A 23,130-nucleotide genomic window follows, 5' to 3' on the forward strand; every position below is an offset into this window, starting at 1 on the left:
TTGACTAAGCAGATTATGGATAATCAGGCACATCTGTGGTATGCTTAGAAAAGTCACACCACCCTTCAGAGTGCCAGCTTGGTATGCAGCAGCGCACTACCTGCAAATCCCACAGTAATAGCATTAAAAAGGTTAACAATTTAATATATCCAATTACATTAATCCATGCTCCTGTCAAATACAAGCAGAGTGGCAAGCTAGAAATAGTGACGTGGGAATCTTCATTTAGATGGTAAAGATTATTTATATTGTAAAGATATCTGGCGTCTCAGATTTGTTCATTCTATATAGTCTACCATGAGCCAAGTTACATAAAAGAAAAATGTGTGTGTAGTTAGTGAATAATATATATACATACATACACACTTCTCACTTAGGGCCATATTCAATTGGCCGAGATAATTTCGCAGCCGTCGGCAGAATGTAGTTTTCACGTGTTTGAGGCGAAAACTTAGTGCTCGGCCCCACTTTTTGCCCTATTCAATTCCAAAGGAAGCGAAAACAGGACCCGGCGAAACGCAAATAGATGAAAAGTGCTGTCAGATTTGGGGAAATCAGTCTAACACCCCACAAAAGATGCACTAACATTGGGGATCAATCAAGATGCCCCCATATAGCCCTGCTGAAGGTATTTGGGGTACTTAAATGCTGTATATAGCTGCTAATTAGCGTCTTTGCACAAGTGGTGAAGAATAGCATTTAGGAGTTTTTTTTCTTTTAGAAAATAACTAGTCCCAGCAAATTTGGGGTACATGAAAATGGGTGCAAGCATGGTTAAAAGTCGCAAAAGTGATGTTTAAAAACATCCCACACGCCTTCAGCAAGCACCTGCAATATAAAAAAAAAAAAAACCCTCCCCCATACTTGCAGACCCCCATCCCCCAAAAGCTTATTTCGTTAGTTTTTTAAGTTTGTGCCCAGACTGATTTTTTTATCAAAGTAATTTTCTGGAGAGTTTTTTTTTGTTTGTTTGTTTTTTTAGTCTTTTGGACGCAGTAATGCTTTGGGGGGCTGTCCCAAGTGTACTGAGTGGTTTCCCAATGTTTGCACCACAAAATGGCAATTCTGAACTTTTTTTCCATCACCTAGTCATAAAAAGGGAGAGGGAGAGAATGTTAAGGGGCCTATCCATTACCAGACTATGAACAATCCAGGAGGTTTTGGTCGCATGGTTCACAAAGTTGGGTAATGGATAGCCGGCAAGGACCAGTGATGCGCGTGCACGGTGGGTCCATGCCATCCCCGACTGTCTACTGAACATGCTAGTCAGGTTCTACATGTTCAGGGATAGGAGCTTGGGCTCCTTCACTGGAGACCTGGAGGTCTGAATGCTAGACGTTCAGACTTTCAGGTCACCTAATGGATAGGCACCTAGAATTTGATCAATTCTAAGAAATATGGTATGTTGAGGATCTAAAGTGTAGGATAAATATTAATACATACAATATAATTGGGCTTGGCATTTAAGAGATTACAAAAGTTGAAACATGGTGTGGGAGGCCAACCTCTGCATCTGCTAATCATTTACATTTATGGTCATCCACTGTAATTTGCTGTCAATGTCATTTATTTACACTGGACCATATTATCCCATGGCAGGGCCCCTAGGCTTTTATGCATTTCGAGCCTTGAAGGTGGTAGTCAGGGTTTTGGATGTCCTTGTGTGTCATGGCTGTTTCCCACACTATGCAGTTACCAGTAGGCTGCAGGATCCGTCCTGGCGAGTGCACTCTAGGGGGTAAATTTACTAAGATGGGCTTTCTATTAAGAAGTGATGTTGCCCATAGCAACCGGATTCCAGATATTATCTTCAAAAAGGTGCTAGATAAATGAGAAGTAAAATCTGATTAGTTCCTATGGACAACATCACTTCTTAATAGAAGTCCCCTCTTAGTAAATTACCCCTAGATCTACAATCCAGTTGGCTCCGCCCTATGCTGGGGTAACCTTGCTCTGCACTTGGTGGTTGTTCTCTAGTGGGCAGCCAGAAACGCCGTTGTCCCTATGTGTGCAGAGATCTGAGGGAGAGAGAACTTCTCCAGGTAGCGGTTGTGACAGGAGCTGTGATTACAATGGTCACATATCCTCTAATTGGAGGTGAAACAACCCTGATGCTGGTGCACTATTGGTCAGCTGTCAAAGCTAGATGTGGATGGAAGCACGTGCCCAGAGACAGGAGATTTTGCCGCAGAGGAAGATGCAGAGAAGCATTGATGCGAGAGACCTAGGAGATGTGCATACCAAGCTCATCGCGATCAGTCAGGAGCTACAATGATCATGGTGGCCGCCTTCAAACTTCAACTTGTGAAGGACCTGCACAATCAGTGAGATGAAGGGGGGGGGGGGGCGCCATCAAGTCGATGTCCAGCAAGCCTCAGAGAAGAACTAGGAGCTGAAAGGCATCTGAGCTGGAAGAGGACATTCTGCTTAAGTTGAGAATGCGACTCACCTCCCTGATATAATCACAACTGCAAGTGCCGCCCAGATTGTTTATGTGGGCAGCGGCTGTACCTGGACCAGATGATGGACCACTTTGAGTTCAAGAATGTTGATTGGTAGCTGGCTCAATTGAGCTGTCCATCAACCCTGGCAGGTCTGTTGATGAAGACTTGTGTTGGTGGTGAGGAGGATCCAGTCCTGAATCCAAAAGGGGTGGCCCTTGTCCAAGTGGGACCCCTGGAGTCACCCGTAAAAGGATGATAGTTTGTGACTTGAGCTGCTGATAGGTCTTATTTCACTGGGTCAGAACTTCCGTCTGAAAAGGCTGGGAGTGAAACTGGGAGACCATGCTCTAAGCTAGGTTAGCAAAGTCACGATTAGAGCAAAAACAAGCCATTGGGAGCATAAATCCACCTCCGGCTAATCTGTAGCCACTATTGTACCTGCAGAAGCAGACACGGCCCACCATCCATGTGCTGTTCAGTGTATTTTTACAGATAGACAGAACATAAATGCTGAAGACTGATAAATTAAATAAATAGTTAACCATCAGTATGTTTGTAGAGAATCTGTAGAAGAACCTCTGATTTGCCTCAGGATTTTGGAATCAAGCCCGAGCACTGTGAATAAGTGTTTTGTAGAGGCACAATAAGGAAGATTAGGACTAAACCAAGCAATGATCATGTGTCAGTTTGCAATACAGTCCAGGGAATTCTTGTCTCGTCTGGTAAAGGCCAGAATTTGAGACCAAATAAGAAATGAAAGCTGCACTGCCACCAACCACTACCATTCAAATTGCTGGGCAGTACAGATGGTGTAATGGTTAGCATTACTGTCTCACAGCACTGAGGTCTTGGGTTCAATTACCACCATGGCCCCAACTGTGTAATTGACTGTCAACCAAAATTAACCATAGTGTGTGTATGGGTGTACATGTGGTAGGGAATATAGATTGTAATCTCCCATGGGGCATGGACTAATGTAAATGGACAATATTCTCTGTAAAGAGTTACGGAATGTGTGCACACTACTGGTAATAAATAAAATAAGCCTCACAAAAGATGGCTACACAAGCAGCAATTCAATTAGCTACCTTCAAATGGCGGAGAAGCACTTCTTATAAATAAACCAGACAATGTGTGTTTTTTTTGTTAGTATTTTTACGAAATTGTAAAAACAAAAAAACAGTTTTATTTGTATGGAACAGTATGCAGTGGCCTAATTAATGTTTCTTCTATATCTCAGCAGTAGTGGATGACCAGAATACAAGATAGACAACTGCACCTTCTCCAGTTAGAGCATTGTTATACATGTAGCCTGGATTCAGTGCAAAGCTACCAGATTTCTAACCCATTTTATCAAATTACGCAGTCACGCTGACCAACATTAGCTGTCAAAATGCTAAAGCAAGTTGGTGTAATGAGCTGTCCACTAAACAAACTATACTAGCTATTTAAGTTGTAGTAGGACAATTCAGATTTGTGATAAAGGGGACAGATTCCCATCATTGCATTCCCTGCAATGTAAGGCCATGCAGTAGGTGTCCTATGTCTGATAAATACAGTCAGGTGCATAAATATAGGGACATTGACAGAATTTTCATATTTTGGCCTCTATTCACCACCACAATGGCTTTGAAATGAAACAAACAAGATGTGCTTTAACTGCAGACTTTCAGATTTAATTTGAGGGTAATTACATCTAAATCAGGTGAACGGTGTAGGAATTACAACGGTTTCTATATGTGCCTCCCACATTTTAAGGGGCCAAAAGTAATGGGACAAACTAAACAATCCTAAATCTAACTTTCACTTTTTAATACTTTGTTGCAAATCCTTTGCAGGCAATTACAGCCTGAAGTCTGGAACGCATAGACATCACCAGACGCTGGGTTTCATCCCTGGTTATGCTCTGCCAGGCCTCTATGGCAAATGTCTTCAGTTCCTGCTTGTTCTTGGGACATTTTCCCTTCAGTTTTGTCCTCATCAAGTGAAATGCATGCTCAATCGGATTCCGGTCAGAGAATTGACTTGGCCATTGCATAACATTCCACTTTTTAGCCTTAAAAAAACTCTGGTTGCTTTTGCAGTATGCTTCGGGTCATTGTCCATCTGCACTGTGAAGCGCCGTCCAATGAGTTCTGTAGCATTTGACTGAAAAGGAGCATATAATATTGCCCTAAACACTTCAGAATTCATTCTGCTGCTTTTGTCAGTCACATCAATAAATACAAGGGAACCAGTTCCATTGGCAGCCATACATGCCCACGCCATGACACTACCACCACCATGCTTCACTGATGAGGTGGTATGTTTTGGATCATGAGCAGTTCCTTTCCTTCTCCATACTCTTCTCTTCCCATCACTCTGGTACAAATTGATATTTGTCTCATCTGTCCATAGGATGTTGTTCCAGAACTGTAATGGCTTTTTTAGATGTTGTTTGGCAAACTCTAATCTGGTCTTCCTGTTTTTGTGGCTCACCAATGGTTTACATCTTGTGGTGAACCCTCTATATTCACTCTTGTGAAGTCTTCTCTTGATTGTTGACTTTGACACATATACACCTACCTCCTGGAGAGTGTTCTTGATTTGGCCAACTATTGTGAAGGGGTTTTTCTTCACCAGGGAAATAATTCTTCTGTCATCCACCACAGTTGTTTTCCGTGGTCTTCCTGGTCTTTTGGTGTTGCTGAGCTCTCCGGTGCGTTCTCTCTTTTTAAGAATGTTCCAAACAGTTGATTTGGCCACACCTAATGTTTTTGCTACCTCTCTGATGGGTTTGTTTTGATTTTTCAGCCCAATGATGGCTTGCTTCATTGATAGTGACAGCTCTTTGGATCTCATATTGAGAGTCGACAGCAACTGATTACAAATGCAAATGTCACACCTACAATCAACTCCAGACCTTTTACCGGCTTAATTGATAGTGAAATAACAAGGGAATAGCCCACACCTGTCCATGAAATAAGCTTTTGAGTTGATAGTCCAATTACTTTTGGCTCCTTAAAAAGTGGGAGGCACATATAGAAACAGTTGTAATTCCTACACCATTCACCTGATTTGGATGTAATTACCCTCAAATTAAATCTGAAAGTCTGCAGTTAAAGCACATCTTGTTTGTTTCATTTCAAAGCCATTGTGGTGGTGAATAGAGGCCAAAATATGAAAATTCTGTCAATGTCCCAATATTTATGCACCTGACTGTAGCTGGGTAATTCACAACAATTATAACATACCTCAAGCTCAGTCATGGAGACCTATTTGTATACCACTGTATATGTTTCTGGATGATTTTCTTTTTTACAAGTTACAGATTTGGTTGTTTTTATAAACATAGATCTATGTATAGGATTTAAACAGAAATATAGACTTGAGCAAATGTCATTTCACCAGTAAACACCCCACAAATTATATTTTTATTCCACAAAGATCATTTCCAACTAATACCCCTTTTACACCAGAGCAAAAACCTGGTTTTTTGCTTGGTCTACCTGGGTCGCAGCTCAGTGTAAAAGGGTCCCTGAAAAATAACCCAGGTCAAGTAACCCAGCAATCCAACCCAGGTAGCTACCAGGGTTGGACCCAGGATGGACCCGGGTAATGGTGCAGTGTAAACGGTGCAACCAGGGTTATCTGACCTGGGTCATGTCTAAAATGAGCTGATTGCTGGTTTTGGAGCACTCACCTCCCACTTTTTATGACCTCACAGGTTTAGCAGGGCAGACCTGAGTTCAGTGTGAACAGGGCTGACCTGGGAGTAACCCAGATCGAAGGTGCAGTATAAATGGGTTTGACCTGGGATGGAACCATGTCCAAAAACCCAGGTCGGACCTGGGTTTTTGGTGGAAAAGAGGTATAATTTACATTGCGTCAGTTTCTGAGTACAGAAAGTAAAACAAGCATTATTCATTTTTTGAATAAATGAATGGCTGCACATGGCACCCTAATGTCAAGTCAGTTACCAATGCCAGTTGTACTGTACTAAACTATTACATAAGAACAAGAAACGACGGCTACACAGGAATGTGTGAAGACAGCATACAGGAGGGTCTGTACAAAGTCTACAGCAAATCTATGACAAACTCTGTCATACTTAAATAGTAGATTACATCTGCCAACATAATGCAAATATACGCAAAGTGGTAGGGCTGCAGAATTAATGCTACTCACACTGGCATTGTGTGGAATACCATCAGTGTTCTCCCCAGAATTTATTTCCAGCCGGGTGGCATCCAAAAGTAGCCGGGTGGGGGCCTTCACAATTATACACACGCCGGGAAAAGGGGTATCTCCCTTACCAATCCAGCCCGCCGGGTCTCAGGCTGCTCCCCCACTGGCTCTCAGTCAAAAGTGCCAATTATACAGTGTCCCCTGTAGTTTTCCCCTTTTTGCATTGCCCCCTGGCTGAAGTAGTGCCCCCAGACTGGCCCCTTATGCAGTGCCCTCAGGTTTAATAGTGTCTCTTATGCAGTGCCCCCAGGTTTAATAGTGTCTCTTATGCAGTGCCCCCAGACTGGTCCTGGCCCCAGCACTTCACTTCACAGCCATGGCCGCTCCCGCTGCCTCGCGCAGACTGGATCCAACTAGATCCAGCAGGCGCGCGCGGCAGGCTTCTCACATCGCGGGTGACGTCACCCGCGCAATGCATCACTGGGAACGCTGGCCTCTGAAGCGATCGGAGGCTTCTTTAGCCTCTGGTCACTTCAGAGGCCAGCGTTCCACAGCAGGGGTCAGCTGGGAAAGTGCCGGGCGGCAGGCTGTTTCTGCGATGCGCCCGCAGAAAACAGCCTGGGGAGAACACTGACCATCTTTTATTACTTTGCTTTATAGGTTGTACCTGCAATGTGGATAATGAATACCATAAAGCCCCCATAAAGAAGAAGTTTTTCTGTAAAATGTGAAACATTCCAACTGACACAATAAAACCGTGCACATTACAAGGACCTTGGATTACCCCATCACAACGAACACAGAATGCTGTAACACAAGTTTACATTTCATAACTCTGAATTGCTGCCAAGGAATTGCAAAACAGTTTTTTCTACATGCAGCAGTCACTGAAGTCCAAACTATTTGAGGCCTGGTCTGCCACATGAAAAAGGGACAAAGCGCTCTCATGGACTCACACTTAGGGGCCTATGTATCAAAGCTTGATGTGAGAAAATTTGGAGATATATATTACCAACCAATCAGCTTCTAACTTACATTTTGCAGGCTGTGTTTAAGAAATGATAGTTTGGAGCTGATTGGTTGGGGATATATACGTATTTCACAAATTTTATCTCACATCAAGCTTTGATACATATGCCCCTTAATAAAAAATAAAAAAATTTGTCACATTTTGCTCCTGGAATTCTAGCAATTGTCAGCATGACTCAGCACTAGATTATGGAAATATGGTTTGTTTACAGGACAGATACTTTAGAAATAAACAAGCATTAGAAGATTTAGGTTTCTCATACATACTCCTAGGCAGTGGCGTAACTATAAATTTTGCTCCCCCCTGCCAAAAAAATTTCTGATGGCCCCCCCCCCCATGCAGGGCCCCAGGTAGTGGTCCCCCTATGCAGTGCCCCTTACATAATGCCCCCAGTAGTAGACCCACTTATATAGTTCCCCCAGTCCTAACCCCCCAGCAGTGCCCCCAGTAGTAGTCCCTCCTAGCAGAGCCTCCAGTAATAGTCCTCCCCCAGCAATGCCCCCAGTAGTAGTCCCCCACCAGTAATCCTCACCTATGCAGTGCCCCCAGCAGTAATCCCCACCTATGCAGTGCCCTCAGTTGTGGTCCCACCAGTGCAATGCCCCCAGTAGTGGTCCCACCAGTGCAATGCCCCCAGTAGTGGTCCCCCCCCCAGAAATGCCTCCAGTAGTAGTCCCTCCACAGTAACGCCCCCAGTAATAGCCCCCCCAGCAGTGCCCCCAGTAGTAGTCCCACCCAGAAGTGCCCCCAGTAGTAATCCCCCTCTATGCAGTGTCCCCCAGTAGTGGTCCCACCAGTGTGCAGTGCTCCTAGTAGTTCCCCCCCAGCAGTGCCCTTTGTAGTAGTCCCCCCCCCAGCAGTGCCCTTTGTAGTAGCCCCCCCCCAGCAGTGCCCTTTGTAGTAGCCCCCCCCCAGCAGTGCCCTTTGTAGTAGTCCTCCCCCCCAGCACTGCCCTTAGTGGTAGTAGTCCCCCCCCCCAGTGCCCTTAGTAGTAGTCCGTCCTCAGCCCCCCAGTGCCCTTAGTAGTAGTCCATCCTCCCCCCCCCCCCCCAGCAGTGCCCTTAGTGGTAGTCCCCCCAGCAGTGCCCCCCGCCCGGCCAGAAACAAACACACACACACACAAAATAAAACTCTGCTTACCTTGATCCCCGCCCCGGCATGCTCCTCCGTGCAGCGTCCTCCCGGGCCGGTCCGCTCTGCATGATGGGAGAGACGTCATGACGTCTGTCCCATCACGCACTGCAGGAGCCGGAAGCCCGGCTCCCGCAGTGAGTGCAGCAGCCGATGAGTCTGACAGACTCTCATCGGCTGCTAAAACAAACACACAGCTGCCGAAGCCGGCGGCTGTGTGTTTGTTGCTAGTAATGTAGTGTGCCGTCCACACTACCTCCCTGCCTGGGTGACTAACAGATGCTAGAGGTCCAGTAGGACCTCTAGCATATGTCTCCTCCTAGGCGGCGGCCATTTTGGGAGGGCTGTTTTCTGCAGATTTCATGCGGACGGGCCAGTCCGCATGGAATCTGCAGGCAGCCACCTCGCCCCACAAGCCTCCGCGCCCCCAAGCCACCGCGGGGGCTGTAGTTACGCCACTGCTTCTAATACTAAGGGGCTGATGTATTATGACCCATAATAAATGCGACCCAGACTATGCCCCCAGTCAGAGCAGCACCTGATACATGAGCTCCTCCCTCCCTATACCCCTGACATCATTACAATCCTCTACTTGCATCTGAATGCCCTTCATCTGTCATTATAGTACTGGGTATGTAATTTTGTCTGAGACACATAATTACAATGCACTTGTGTCCAACAGTATATCAGGCTCAAAGAGTGCACTGTGCCTACAGCAGAAGACCCTACGCTAATTCCAACTTAACTACTGAAGAAAGAAGAGCCCTTAGTGATATTTAAAAAAATAAATGGACAAATGTGATCATAAAACCTTCTGATAACAGTCTTGTGACCATTTAGACAGTTGAATGTTAAAAATCCATCATGTTTAACCCCACAAAAAAAAGCTTTTATCATCCAAGAACATGTATTCCTCCAGGTCAGCAATCCCAAAATATCGGCCTTTTACATGTTACAGATGGTACATAAAAACATTGTAAATCCCCCTAGTCAGACCTATTGCGGGAATAGGTAGACTGTCCAAGCAAGTAAGCATCTTTGTGGACATATTTAACTAATCACATTACTAGCGTACCATCATACAGATGCGTCCTCATACACTATTGCTGCAGTCGTGCCCAACAGCCCTTCTCAGTGCGCCAGGTCCCGCCTGACTCAGTTTGCACTGAGCATCTTTTTTGCCCAAAAATGCGTCTTAGTCGCAAACAGATGTGACAAACCACTTCAAGAAACTGCACTGCTTAATTTGATATGAGACACTTGTATATCTGTGTGACTAGGTCTGAACCTATACTTAAAGTGCTACGATGCCGCTGTCGTTATTCTGACCGACATCCTGTACACAACTGATCTTAGCTACGTTACATAGATTGAATATTCATAGTTTGAAAAAGAACTTCTGGAGTTCGTTGAAATGATCGTAGTATTGATTTGAATTTTAATATGTGCGATTTCACTTTCTATGATCTATCTATCTATCTAATCTAATCATTCTATCTATCTATCTATCTATATACACACACACATACACACACACACACACACACCATTATCTACTTTGGCAAACTTTTTTTGTTTTTTTTATACTGTTCTATGTGTTTTGTGTAGAGGTCACTAGTTCTTGACATCTCTTTATTCTATGTGATTAAAAGTTACATTTTAGGTCATGTGCCCCTTGTCAAGAGCTCACTGCTTTTCCTGTTGCATTAAACATTTGAAATCTTAGGAACTTATGTCATCAAGCAGCTTATCCTCTGGTAAAACCTATAATGACCTGTGGCTTACTACTCACCTTATCACCCTCTGCAAGGTGGCAGATGACCTCTCCAGTGGAAGGGTTAATAGTGGGGAAGGTCTTCTTGCTGACTGCTTCTTGCCATTCGTTGTTTATGAACAGCTGTAGAGATGGACAGAATGCAACCATCACTGTATGCTGTAAAAGTCTAGAGCAACAGACATTGGTGAGCATGGTACAGTCACACAGACCATTATGTAACCAGATGGTGGGTATTTTTATAAAACAGTATACCAGCCAATAATACATTCAATTTTTGATTACAGCAGTTTCGTTGACAAAATGTTCAGATAGTGATGTCACAATTGCCTATAACCATAGCAGAAGGGTGCAACACCAATGGTGGTGCGTTTAGACTGAGTCTCCAATACTTAATTCTAACTAAAGTGAGTGTTCAAGAGCCACATGTGACACCCCTGGAGGCGGTCTCTCGTATTCTGCAGTTCTGTCTTCAAGTCAAGCAGGTTAGACAGTGTTTTCCTGTTGAAAAAAAAAAGCCTAACACACAAAAACACGTTGTAAATAATATCAGAAATTCAAATTAATTTGAAGTAGGGTTAAGCAGTACTAAGAACTTTGTCCCCTTGCAACACAGGACAAGCCTGGCTTTAAAAAGTAGAACAGAAATTCCTGCAATAGGACTATCAAAGTTTGTAGATGCTTACTTGCTAAGTGTGACCTGATTTTTTTTTTTTTTTTTACACAATTGGCAAAACCCACCTGACTGGATGAGAATAAATTCTGTTGCAAGCTAAAGACTAAATAAACTGGGTATGTATCTGATAAAGGTTTGCTCAGTATAGTAGCAGCTACCCAAATAATTTTGAAAATGTCAAAATGATATAGATTTGCAAGCTAAGGAATATCAGACAGTAATATATATTAAGTGAGTCAGGCTACAGGAGATTTAGCAGGATTTGTGGATCAAATGTTATTTGTTTTATAGATCTAAAAAAAAAAAAAAAAATTTACAGAAAAATAAATAAATGTATATCAATTGTCCTAGGGCCATCAACACCAGGAAAAATAAACTGTCTAAGCCAGAGAGAAAAAACAAAGACTCACTTTTACCCTACAAACTAGAGGATTATGCAACAGACATATGGAATGACTGCTTGAGCACATAAATTTAAGGTTGCGTTTTAGTCAATTTGCATATAGGGAGTAAGAAGTCAATAATCCATACAAAATGTACCATCATTGGCCATTTCAGGTCTGTGATGGACTTTTCAAATAAAACTGGTATAATTGTTACTCAATTCATGCCACAGAACTTGCAGATCATTTCTAAAAGGGGCCTATCCATTACATGACTGAACAATCCGACCAAAACCAGGAGGTTTTGGTCGCATTGTTTACAAAGTAGTGTAATGGATAGCCGGCAAGGACCAGCGATACGCGCGCACGCTGGGTCCTTGCCGACCCCGACTATCTACTGAACATGCCCATCAACCTGACGACGCTCGGCAGGTTTGGCATGTTCAGATAAGAGGTCGGGCTCCTGCACTGAACGCCGTTCAATGCGGGCACCACACCTCGGCGACCTGCTTTGTAAATGTTTCATTATTAGAACAAAGGACATCTACACTATTTTAGTCTTGTCTATGGTGTCAGTATTTGGAAAATGTACAGTTGTTATTTTAGAATCCAGAGTTAAAAAGTTAGCACCGGGAGTGAACAACATTATGTCGAACTTAGAAGGTAAAGCTGTACGTTTAAAAAAAAGAGCAGGTTTGAGCTAAAAATGTAATGCAGCACTAATATTAAGCACTAACCCAATATTTAGCGTACATATCCAATTTGTTTTTGGGTCTGCACATGTACAGAACTGGTCCTGCAAGTTCACTTGCAAACCCTTCTTAAGGTGGGTACACACCTGACAGATAAATCTGCAGATTATGGTCATTCATACACACTGAACGACCATCATCTGCATGCTGCAGCGGGTCAGGCCGGACTGGGGGCGTGGCCATGCCTCCTTTGGAAAAAAAAACAACCACATTTGTGACACTGCGCTGGGGAGGGGGGCACTGTGTGCCCCTCAGCCTGATGCACAGCCAATGGGGGGGGGGGGGGGGTTGATCAGCTTGATCCGTCCCCCGTCTTTGGCACAGGAGACTGCTCGGGATGCTGCTTTAGCAGCCTCGGACAGTCTCCCAGTGCAGCCCAGCACACAGCAGCGTGTGCTGGGCTGCTGTGGATGGGGAGCTGTGCCAGACCCGACTAAGTAGTACCCGCTAAGTAGCTACCCCCCCTGTGTACGGGCGATCGGCTGATAACCCGTACACACTTGCCAATGAACAGATGTCTGAACGACGTTGTTCACAGACATATCGTCTGTACACACTGGCCGACGGGGGCACGATATATTGGCCAGTGTATACCCAGCATAAGTCTCAGCATGATTAACATGCTGCGGCGTTTGGGAAGTGGCGACTGGAGCTGTACTCCAAAGCCCCCGTTTTGGAGGTGTGCTGAACCCAGGGCCCGCGTCAGCGCATGCAGACTTCCCGACCCAGTTGTCCATGGGTCAAGGTTGAGTACATCTCCGCTTACACAGCCTGGCCGGCCGCAAAGCTACTACGGTGATCTGAGGCAGCGTCTATTGATTATCAGCTGCTGTAATTTTTCAAACACCGCCAGTGACATGGCCGTTAGGAGCGGATTGGCTGGCTCTTTACCTCTGTTCACTTAATCTCCATCCAAGGCTTAGTAAATAGACCCCTAAATCTGCCTAGCATCAGCTAAGCCTCCACAATCTCCTCCCTTAAATCCTATAAGACAGGAGAAAACCACAGCTAACATTCTCAATCTTAAAGGGTAAACACCTCACGGTTTTAATCTGCTTCATGTTTATTCCAATTCAAAACATTTAGTGGCCTCTTCATGATGTTAATTTTCAGGGTCCGAACGGACCCCGATAATTAACATTCTAATTCAGCGCGGAATCCGCTGTAATTTATCATTGCCCGGGGCAGTGACAGCTGATGCAAAGTCAACTGTCCCCATGAGCAGCTTCACGGCTCCTTTATGGAGCAGTGAATCTATTCACGCATGTGCACAAGAGCCCCGGACAGCCGGCGGAAGGAGCCGGACAGAGGCGAAGGGTTCAAAAAGGATCCCTCTTCACAACCCGGACCACCTTCCACAAGCAGGAGCATTCGCCATCTGAAGATGTCGAATGCTACCGCACTCAAGCTCCGAAAATATAGCATTTTTGGAGCTTGATGAATTCGGTCCTCAGAACAGCAGGCCATTCCGCAAAAAGGAAGGCAAGTATGAGATATCAGTGATATCTCCTGCTTTACCTTCTTGATGAATGGCCCGAACAATTTAAAAAAAAAAAAATACCTCAGAAGACCCCCAAAAAAGCACTTTCATTTTGGGGGCTAAAAAAAAAATAAAAATTGGGGGGTACAAAGTTAAAAACCAGCGAACTACAATCTAGGAGGGTCCCCAAGTATGCCCCAGGTGTTTCTCATTGCAGGTGTGTTTTTCACGTTTTTTAAAACTTCACTTTAGCAACTTTTAAATATGCTCACTCCCATTTTCAAGTACCCAAAATTTGCTTGGACTACTTATTTTCTGCAAAAAAAAAACAAACAAAAAAACAAAATACTATTCTTCACCACCTTCCCAAATCTCAGAAATAGCAGCTATTGAGCCCGTTTAAAGACCCCAAAAACCTTCAGCAGGGCTAATCGGGGGTTACCAGAGTGATCCCCCATGTCAGACCATCTTTTTGGGGGTGTTAGGGTGATTTCCCCAAAAATCAGCGACATTTTCGCTGATTTCACTTTCGCCTGGTGCAGTTTTCGACAATTTCATATTGAATACGGGTATAAGCGGGAGCACGCGCGATACTTTTTCACCGGCAAAAAGCTCCGATGTGTGGCGAAAATTTCGACACGCATAGCCGGCGAAGTTTACGTTTCATATTGATTACCCCTATCAGTCTGGCTCTCTTTTAGGGGTCTATGTACTAAGCAGCAATGAGAGAGTGATAAGTGATAAGGTGCCAGCCAATCAGCTCCCAACTGTCATCTCACAGGCTGCGTTTGAAAAATGACAGTTGGGAGCTGAGTGGCTGGCACCTTATCACTTTTCACTGCTTAGTACATAGACCCCTTAACCACTTAACTGACATGGTCGTATGGGATGAGAATGCAGCCAGCTGTGCTTCAGATAACAAGGTGTGACCGCACTGCCCAGTTATGTTTTTGAAGAGGGAATTTGTTCTACTCTTCGCCCCCCGGAACTGGCAATTTCTGACCGGTTTTGCCGGAAAAATCCTCAGTTTAGAGATTAATGTGCTAAAAAAAAAAAAAAAACTAATAATTCAGATTGGTAATGTTAGAAAGCATTACAAGATGGTTGATCAAGGTTTCTAATACATAGCAATGTTTCACAGTATTAATATAATATGCAAGATTCCATTTTTTTTTTAAACAATAAATGCAAAAAAATACTTTGTTTAAACCAACTAAAACTTTTTTGTTGTTGTAGCAAAGTGTGGGTGCAGCACAGGGGAGGTTTTGGAGACCCATTTCAGAGGCAGCTCTAAATGGCGAAAGGTCAGAAGTAGGAGAGGGATTAGTAAGTGAGGCTTCAAAATGCAGAGATTTTCAGAGGGGGACGTGGTGTCTTGCTGCGGCAATCAGGACATATAAAGAGGGGAAAGGAGTGAAAGGAAGGGCACACAGCAAGAGGAAGCAGTAGTCAAGGGTTTTGGTAAAAGTCTCATCGCTTGAATCTGAGTAACGACAGGGATTGGTGGAAAAAGGTGTTGCAAGAGAGGTGGGGGAAGAAGCGTGTTACTACAGATGTGAGAGGAGAGGGTGTGTGGTGCACAATCCTACTGCCAAAGATTAAATCAAATACCTGGTGGAACATGCTCACTGGCTAATACGTAGAGAAACATCAGAGATTACACTTTTTTATTTAAACGGTTTACCTGCACTTACACTACTGAGAGGTGGCAGAGCTCTGTGGGTGATAAGCAAAAGGTCATAAAATTCTAGAAATGAGGATGGTAAAAGGAAAACATTGCACTATGGTCATTGTAACTCATACGTTTCAGTGCATTTCACTATGGTGATTGTATACCAGGTGCACAGAGATTCCATAGTAGTGATGACCATTTACAGCTCTACAAACAAAACGGTTTTCCACCAACTGCAATTAACCATCAATTGTGAGCCATCGATGGTTAGGCTATGTCCTGCACATGCGAATAGGAGGGGGGGACAACCACCAATGTTCTTCCATCTGTGGTCTCCAGTCGATGGTGAAAACACTCACCATCCATTAATGGCTGCTAATTGATGGTCGATGGCCACCCCTATTCCGTAGTATGCATAAAGAAAACCAGGCAGCTATAGGACATAAGGGGGTCTATGTACGAAGCCTTGGAGATAAAGTGGATGGAGATAATGTATCAGCCAATCAGCTGTCACTTTACAGGCCGTGTTTAAAAAATGGCAGTTAGGAGCAGATTGGTTGGTACTTTATCTCCATCCACTTTCGCTCTCTCCAAAGTTTAGTTCATTGACCCCAAAAATATGTCAAAGTAGCGTATTTCTTAAAATGCTTGCTTGTGCTCAGGCACTTTTACTCCTGGGTCAGGTTTGTAAAGGAGAAAGTTATAGAAAACAATTCAGTTGAGAAGTTCCAAACAATGCTACTCTTCACTGCAGAATCTGCCACAGATTATAGTGTATGGTAATAAAATACATGATGTCGGTGAAGTTGAACCCACAGCAACACGGAGTGAGTGATCTGGATTACGAGCCTCTGTACAGCGCTTACAGAATGTGCTGACCACTTTACCCACCAGTACTTATTAGGGAGCATAGCACAGATGACTCGGGGTAAGGACACTGACTGTTGTCTCAGGATTTTCACTGCGCGCAACTCGGCAGCAGCCGCACAGGAGGTAATGAGGGAGTTCGATTGCGGGATATTGTAGGATTATGCGCTGTGCTCTGCCATATAAGAACTAGCCTGCGCTCTGTGCTTCCGCGTCTGACGTTATTCTGGCAGATAAACAACTTTAGAATTGCTGGCAGTTTTATTTATGTGAGCTGCACCTCTTGTACAGAGATTGCCCTATTCCTGCACTAAAGCAGCCGGAAATCACAAGGCGCTATGGGGTTTGCCTGTATAATAAAGATATTTACCTGGTTATAGTGCACATCTGGTTTAGGGTTGGGGGCAGGGATGGCGGCAGAGGAGAATCTGCTAATCTGCACCCCCAAAGGCGCCTTAGAGCACAGGTTCCCCAATACAGCTCGGAGCATGGTGCAGCCGCAGATCACTAACCCACTCGTCCGAAGCAACAACACGGCCACAGCAGTTGAACTGTTGAAGCGGATCAACTAGTGTAGTGAGTCAAAACAGCCACAATATAATGCTACAGAGCCCTCCCAGCTGTCACACACACTGCAGGCCAATCCCACTAAGGAATGCATGCATATAATCCACCAACAGGACGGGGCTACACACTACACGTGTATGACACGGCTAATATCTGGCTGATAGGCTGGGCCGGGTGATAAACGCCCCCGAGCCGGGCCGGTCACAATTTATATCAGCAGCAAGCTATTTCCCCTTCGCCTTAAGGACCGTTTTGCCCAAAGTGGTTAGGTTCTCCATATGAAGGGGAACTATGGTAATCTGCACAAACAGAGCTATTTCCCCGACGACAGAGGTTCTCAAACTCGGTCCTCAGGACCCCACACAGTTCACGTTTGCCAGGTCACCCAATAGTTGCACAGGTGTATTGACTACTCACTGACACATTTTAAAAGTTCCACTGGTGGAGATAATTATTTCACTTGTGATTCTATGAGGATACCTGGAAAACATGCACTGTTTGGGGTCCTGAGGACTGAGTTTGAGAACCTGTGCCCTATGCTGAAAGAACCTTTTTAGCTCCCTAGTAGTCAGGTCCTGCATATGAAGGGGAACTAGCCACCTATGTACAAAGACACCTATTTACCCTTAGACATATGGACCTAGCCATATCTACACAAATTAGCTATTTCCAATTCGTTGAATGGACCTTTTTTAGCCCCTAGTGCAGGGATGGGGAACCTCAGGCCGGGGGCCGTATAAGGCCCCTGGAATCATTCGGTCTGGCCCTCTGAGCTTTTCTCGGCTAGCCTCATGTGGCTAGCAGGGTGCCTAGAATGGCACCATGCAGCCAGAATCTATGCAGCAGTGTCGCCAGGAGCGTCCTTAGGACGCTTCAGATGGTCACACTACTGACCTTACAGCTCCTGAAGCATCCTCATGATTACCGGCGATTGTGGCTCCACCCCTGTGTGGCATCATACGGAGGGGGCGTGGCCTGCACCAGGCCCGCAAATAATGTTATATATATCAAAATGGCCACAAAACATAATAGGTTGCACCAAAGAAATTTATATATCATACCTACACAACACAACCTTCTCTAATTATAATTATAATAGATATTCTATATAAATTAGAAGGGTGCTATCCCTGGACTATAAACCCGATAGACACCAAAAAGAGAAAGTAGTCCATATAACGGAATGCACTAATGTGTCATTGGGTACTGTAATATTAAAATATAACTTTTATTCAGAATAGATTTAAACAAGCAAATAGTATAATATCAGCTAAATAAAAAACAGTAAAGTAGTAAAACATTAAAATAAGGGCTGTAGTATTTTAGTGTCCCATCAGTGTAGTGAGAAACTGTATATGAATATTGAAACTATTTATTCATTTAATGTATCAATTCTAGCAGCAGGCAGAATTATCTGAGTCATAAGAAAATAAACTAAACAGTGATGTATTTAGTATCAAGACTGCTCAATAGCAGAAAGACAGATATATCTTATTTTTCTGCTCAGTTATTAATTATAATCCTAAAATGACTGCTCCGCACAGAGCTATAAGGATCTTTAACCGAGAATATTAAGAAAAGACGTCCTGCTTTCTGTACCATATAGTTCCTTTTAATCAGATTAGATATAAGGATTCAGGTGAATGTATGTATAATAAAGTCACTGAACATCCCTTATTTCCCAGATTAATCATCAGTTCACATATCCATCACTAGCTAGTAAACTGCCATATGTCCTTACATCTACCCTGCTATCTATGAACACTGTCTATAATCTGATACAGTGTAAATAAGTTGCTATACGTAAAACGGCTGTAGCTGTGATCCGCTGTAAGCTGCTGCTATTACCGGCTAGTGCATCAATACTGTACACAGTTTAAGACATTTCGACACAGTGTACCCTACTAGCTGTACAGGAGAGACGGCCGTAGCTACGGTCCGCTGTTAGCCGCTGCTATTATCGGCTAATCTCTGCCGTAATGCTGGCAGTCACAGCGTGCAGCACTAGTGCTGCGATCAGAACCCGTAGCCACGGTCCGCTGTTAGCCGCTGCTATTGCCGGCTAATCTCTGCCTTAATGCTGGCAGTCACAGTGTGCAGCGCTAGTGCCGCGATCAGACCCCATCAACACAGGAGGTTAGTAGCGGCTTGGTCATGCACAATTTTGGACACATTACAATATATCAGTACTTTCTCAATTTAACTGGGCACAAATATTTAATACTACAGCCTAACGCCGACTCGCATTTCGCTGTAGCTTTTTCAATAGGCAAGCCGACTGTTACCTTTCCCGGGTTCTTTATATACGTCAATCCACCAATCAGTAACTGTCACTCATTTGAATATAGAAGAGGCAAATCTGATTGGTCTCAACTCATTCTACTTTGAAAACAATGTTAAGCAAAAGCCATAGATCTTACATAATATATAACACTTCCTATTTATTATATATATCTCATATATACCACAATAATAATCATACACAATAAATATTATATAATAAAAATAAATTGTAACTATATAAATAATCATAAACCTACCAGTGAGTAATTAAATTTATATATTAATAAATAATCATATTATTATTAATTGTTAATATCTACAATATTTGATTCACAACAATATTAACCCTATATTACCCATATTATATAATTAAATAAACCATATTATTGTTGTTTTAATCCATAATCTAATTGTGTAAAATAAAAATATAAAATAAATTATAAATATGTGTAGAGCCTAATATAAGCCTGTAAATTTTACAAATAGTGACTAAATAATAAATTGAATACCCACTATTATCCAAATATAAATGTCATAAATAATCTGTGTCTCAAAATATATGAATAACTATTAAAAATAATGTTTGTGAATTTGTGCACACAGTAATGTTAACAGTGATAAATCTCAATTAAATAAATATTACCATTATAAAATATCTAAAAGTGTAAAATATTTATACATGTGTAATAGTAAAGTAATTATTGACTATAGATTAATACCCAACAATAAAGTGTTATAATAAACAATAAGAATCCTTCCTAATAATTCGGTGTATAACTAATACAATAAATTATATTATAATAAAACTCAACCTAAATTAATAAATAGTGTTAACTATTTATTAATTTAATTATTCTCTTTATGCCACATATTATGTTAACACTATTAATTTAGGTTGAGTTTTATTATAATATAATTTATTGTATTAGTTTATTATTATTTACATAGTTACAATTTATTTTTATTATAGAATATTTATTGTGTATGATTTATTATTGTGGTATATATGAGATATATATAATAAATAGGAAGTGTTAGATATTATTATGTAAGATATACGGCTTTTGCTTAACATTGTTTTCAAAGTTGAATGAGTTGAGACCAATCAGATTTGCCTCTTTTTTATATTCAAATGAGTGACAGTTACTGATTGGTGGATTGATGTATAAAGAACCCGGGAAAGGTAACAGTCGCTTGCCTATTGAAAAAGCTACAGCGAAACGCGCGTCGGTGTTAGGCTGTAGTATTAAATATTTGTGCCCAGTTAAATTGACAAAGTACTGATATATTGTAATATGTCCAAAATTGTGAATGACCAAGCCGCTACTAACCTCCTGTGTTGATGGGGTCTGATCGCGGCACTAGTGCTGCATGCTGTGACTGCCAGCATTAAGGCAGAGATTAGCCGGCAATAGCAGCGGCTAACAGCGGACCGTGGCTACGGGGTCTGATCGCAGCACTAGCGCTGCACGCTGTGACTGCCAGCATTAAGGCAGAGATTAGCCGATAATAGCAGCTGCTAACAGCGGACCGTAGCTACGGCCGTCTCTCCTGTACAGCTAGTAGTGTACACTGTGTCGAAATGTCTTAAACTGTGTATAGTATTGATGCACTAGCCGGTAATAGCAGCAGCTTACAGCGGATCACAGCTACAGCCGTTTTACGTATAGCAACTTATTTACACTGTATCAGATTATTGACAGTGTTCATAGATAGCAGGGTAGATGTAAGGACATATGGCAGTTTACTAGCTTGTGATGGATATGTGAACTGATGATTAATCTGGGAAATAAGGGATGTTCAGTGACTTTATTATACATACATTCACCTGAATCCTTATATCTAATCTGATTAAAAGGAACTATATGGTACAGAAAGCAGGACGTCTTTTCTTAATATTCTCGGTTAAAGATCCTTATAGCTCTGTGCGGAGCAGTCATTTTAGGATTATAATTAATAACTGAGCAGAAAAATAAGATATATCTGTCTTTCTGCTATTGAGCAGTCTTGATACTAAATACATCACTGTTTAGTTTATTTTCTTATGACTCAGATAATTCTGCCTGCTGCTAGAATTGATACATTAAATGAATAAATAGTTTCAATATTCATATACAGTTTCTCACTACACTGATGGGACACTAAAATACTACAGCCCTTGTTTTAATGTTTTCCTACTTTACTGTTATTTTATTTAGCTGATTTTATACTATTTGTTTGTTTAAATCTATTCTGAATAAAAGTTATGTTTTAATATTACAGTACCCAATGACACATTAGTGCATTTCGTTATATGGACTAATTTCTCTTTTTGTTGTCTATATATCAAAATGGCCCTCGGCAAAAAAACGGTTCCCCACCCCTGCCCTAGTGGTCAGGTCCTGCAAAGAAGGGGACTGCACCTTTTAGCCCCCTAGTGGACAGGTCTTTACGGCGAAGGGGAACTAGCCAGCTATGTACAATTACACCTATTTCCCCTTTCCTGTAAGAACCTTTTTGCCCCTAGTGGTTAGGTCCTGCATATGAAGGGGAACTAGCCAGATCTGCACACAGAGCTATTTCCTCTTCACTGAAAGGACTTTTTAGCCACCTTGTAGTCCGGTCCTGCATATGAAGGGGACTGCACTTTTTAGCCCCTAGTGGTCAGGTCCTTATGGTGAAAAGGCAATAGCCCGATTTATACAAACTGGTCTATTTCCTTTTCACTGAAAGGACATTTTAGCCCCCTAGTGGTCAGGTCCTGTATATGAAGGGGACTACGCCTTTTAGCCCCCTAGTGGCCAGGTCCTTATTTATACAAACAAGGCTATTTCCCCTTCACTTAAAGGACCTTTTACCCCACTTGTCAGAAAGCCACCCTCACTTGTGCTCTTGACTCTGCTTCCTCAGTCATCACGCTTAGGCTTTGCCATTCTGCTCCCCACCCCTTCACTCTAAACTCAGTCTCTACCTTCAAAAATGTTCCTGCATAGCTGAGTGATACTGGAAAAAGTCACAAGCTCACACTGACATCCTCCATTTCACATTTATGCTTTTCTCCTATAGTTCTGCCCTATCTCACGCTAAACGATATTACTTCAAACATCTTGCCTCCTGCCACTCCTCAACCCATGGCACTTATTTGCTACCTTCAATTCCCTCGTCTGCCCCCATTAATCTCTTCCCTATCATCCCTTTAGTTTGCTATCTACTTTACTAGGAAAATCAACACAACACCATCTTCCCTCCATTGCAGAGGGTGAAGCAGACATTTTTTCCTTTTCTCCTGTTTCTACCTGCCCCAAGTGACCCCATTCCTTCTACCCTCTGCCACTCTCTCTCCAGATGCTTGCTCCCATATTTTCATCCTGTCCCGCTTCTTCTTTCTCTGTCTCCTCTTCTTTCAAACATGACATATGGGTCTATTTACTAAGCAGTGTTAGGAGACAGAGTGAAAAGTGATAAGAAAGTGATAAGGTGCAGCCAATCAGCTCCCAACTGTCATTTTTCAAACAGCCTGAGAGATGACAGTTGGGACCTGATTGGCTGGCACCTTATCACTTTCTTATCACTTTTCACTATGTCTCCTAACACTGCTTAGTAAATAGACCCCATAGTATCATCCATCCTCAAGAAGCCCTCACTTGAACCTCTTACTAGCTACCACCTTATCTCTGTCCTCCTCTATGCCTTCAAGCTCTTTGAAATGATTTTCCATCACCTTAGTCCTCACCTTATATTCACTTCTTGACCCTTTCTTAGCCCCTTCTTTTCTCCTGCTACCATGGAAATCTAATCAGCTCCTTCAACCTACAATACCCTCACTGTCATCACTGATGACACACAAATCTAACTCCACTCCCCTGACCTCATTCCTTTCATCCTCTAATGTCTCTGCCTTTCTCCCATCTAATCCTGGATGTAC

At 42.8% G+C, this 23,130-nt stretch overlaps 1 protein-coding gene across 1 annotated transcript in view; it reads right to left on the reverse strand.

Moving 5' to 3' along the window:
- Positions 1 to 17,127, reverse strand: part of ALDH2 (aldehyde dehydrogenase 2 family member) — a 36,985-nt gene extending 19,858 nt beyond the window's left edge. Inside the window, exons 1-2 of the mRNA XM_088449215.1 lie at positions 16,747 to 17,127; positions 10,565 to 10,669 (exon numbers count right to left, since the gene is read on the reverse strand). Coding sequence (XP_088305341.1) covers positions 10,565 to 10,669; positions 16,747 to 16,866 — 225 coding nt within the window. The 5' untranslated portion in view covers positions 16,867 to 17,127. The remainder of the gene's footprint in view (positions 1 to 10,564; positions 10,670 to 16,746) is intronic.
- Between the last annotated feature and the right edge of the window lie 6,003 nt (positions 17,128 to 23,130).

Source organism: Taudactylus pleione, unplaced genomic scaffold, assembly GCF_031769625.1.
Source record: "Taudactylus pleione unplaced genomic scaffold, aTauple2 ptg000479l, whole genome shotgun sequence".
NCBI lineage: Eukaryota > Metazoa > Chordata > Amphibia > Anura > Myobatrachidae > Taudactylus > Taudactylus pleione.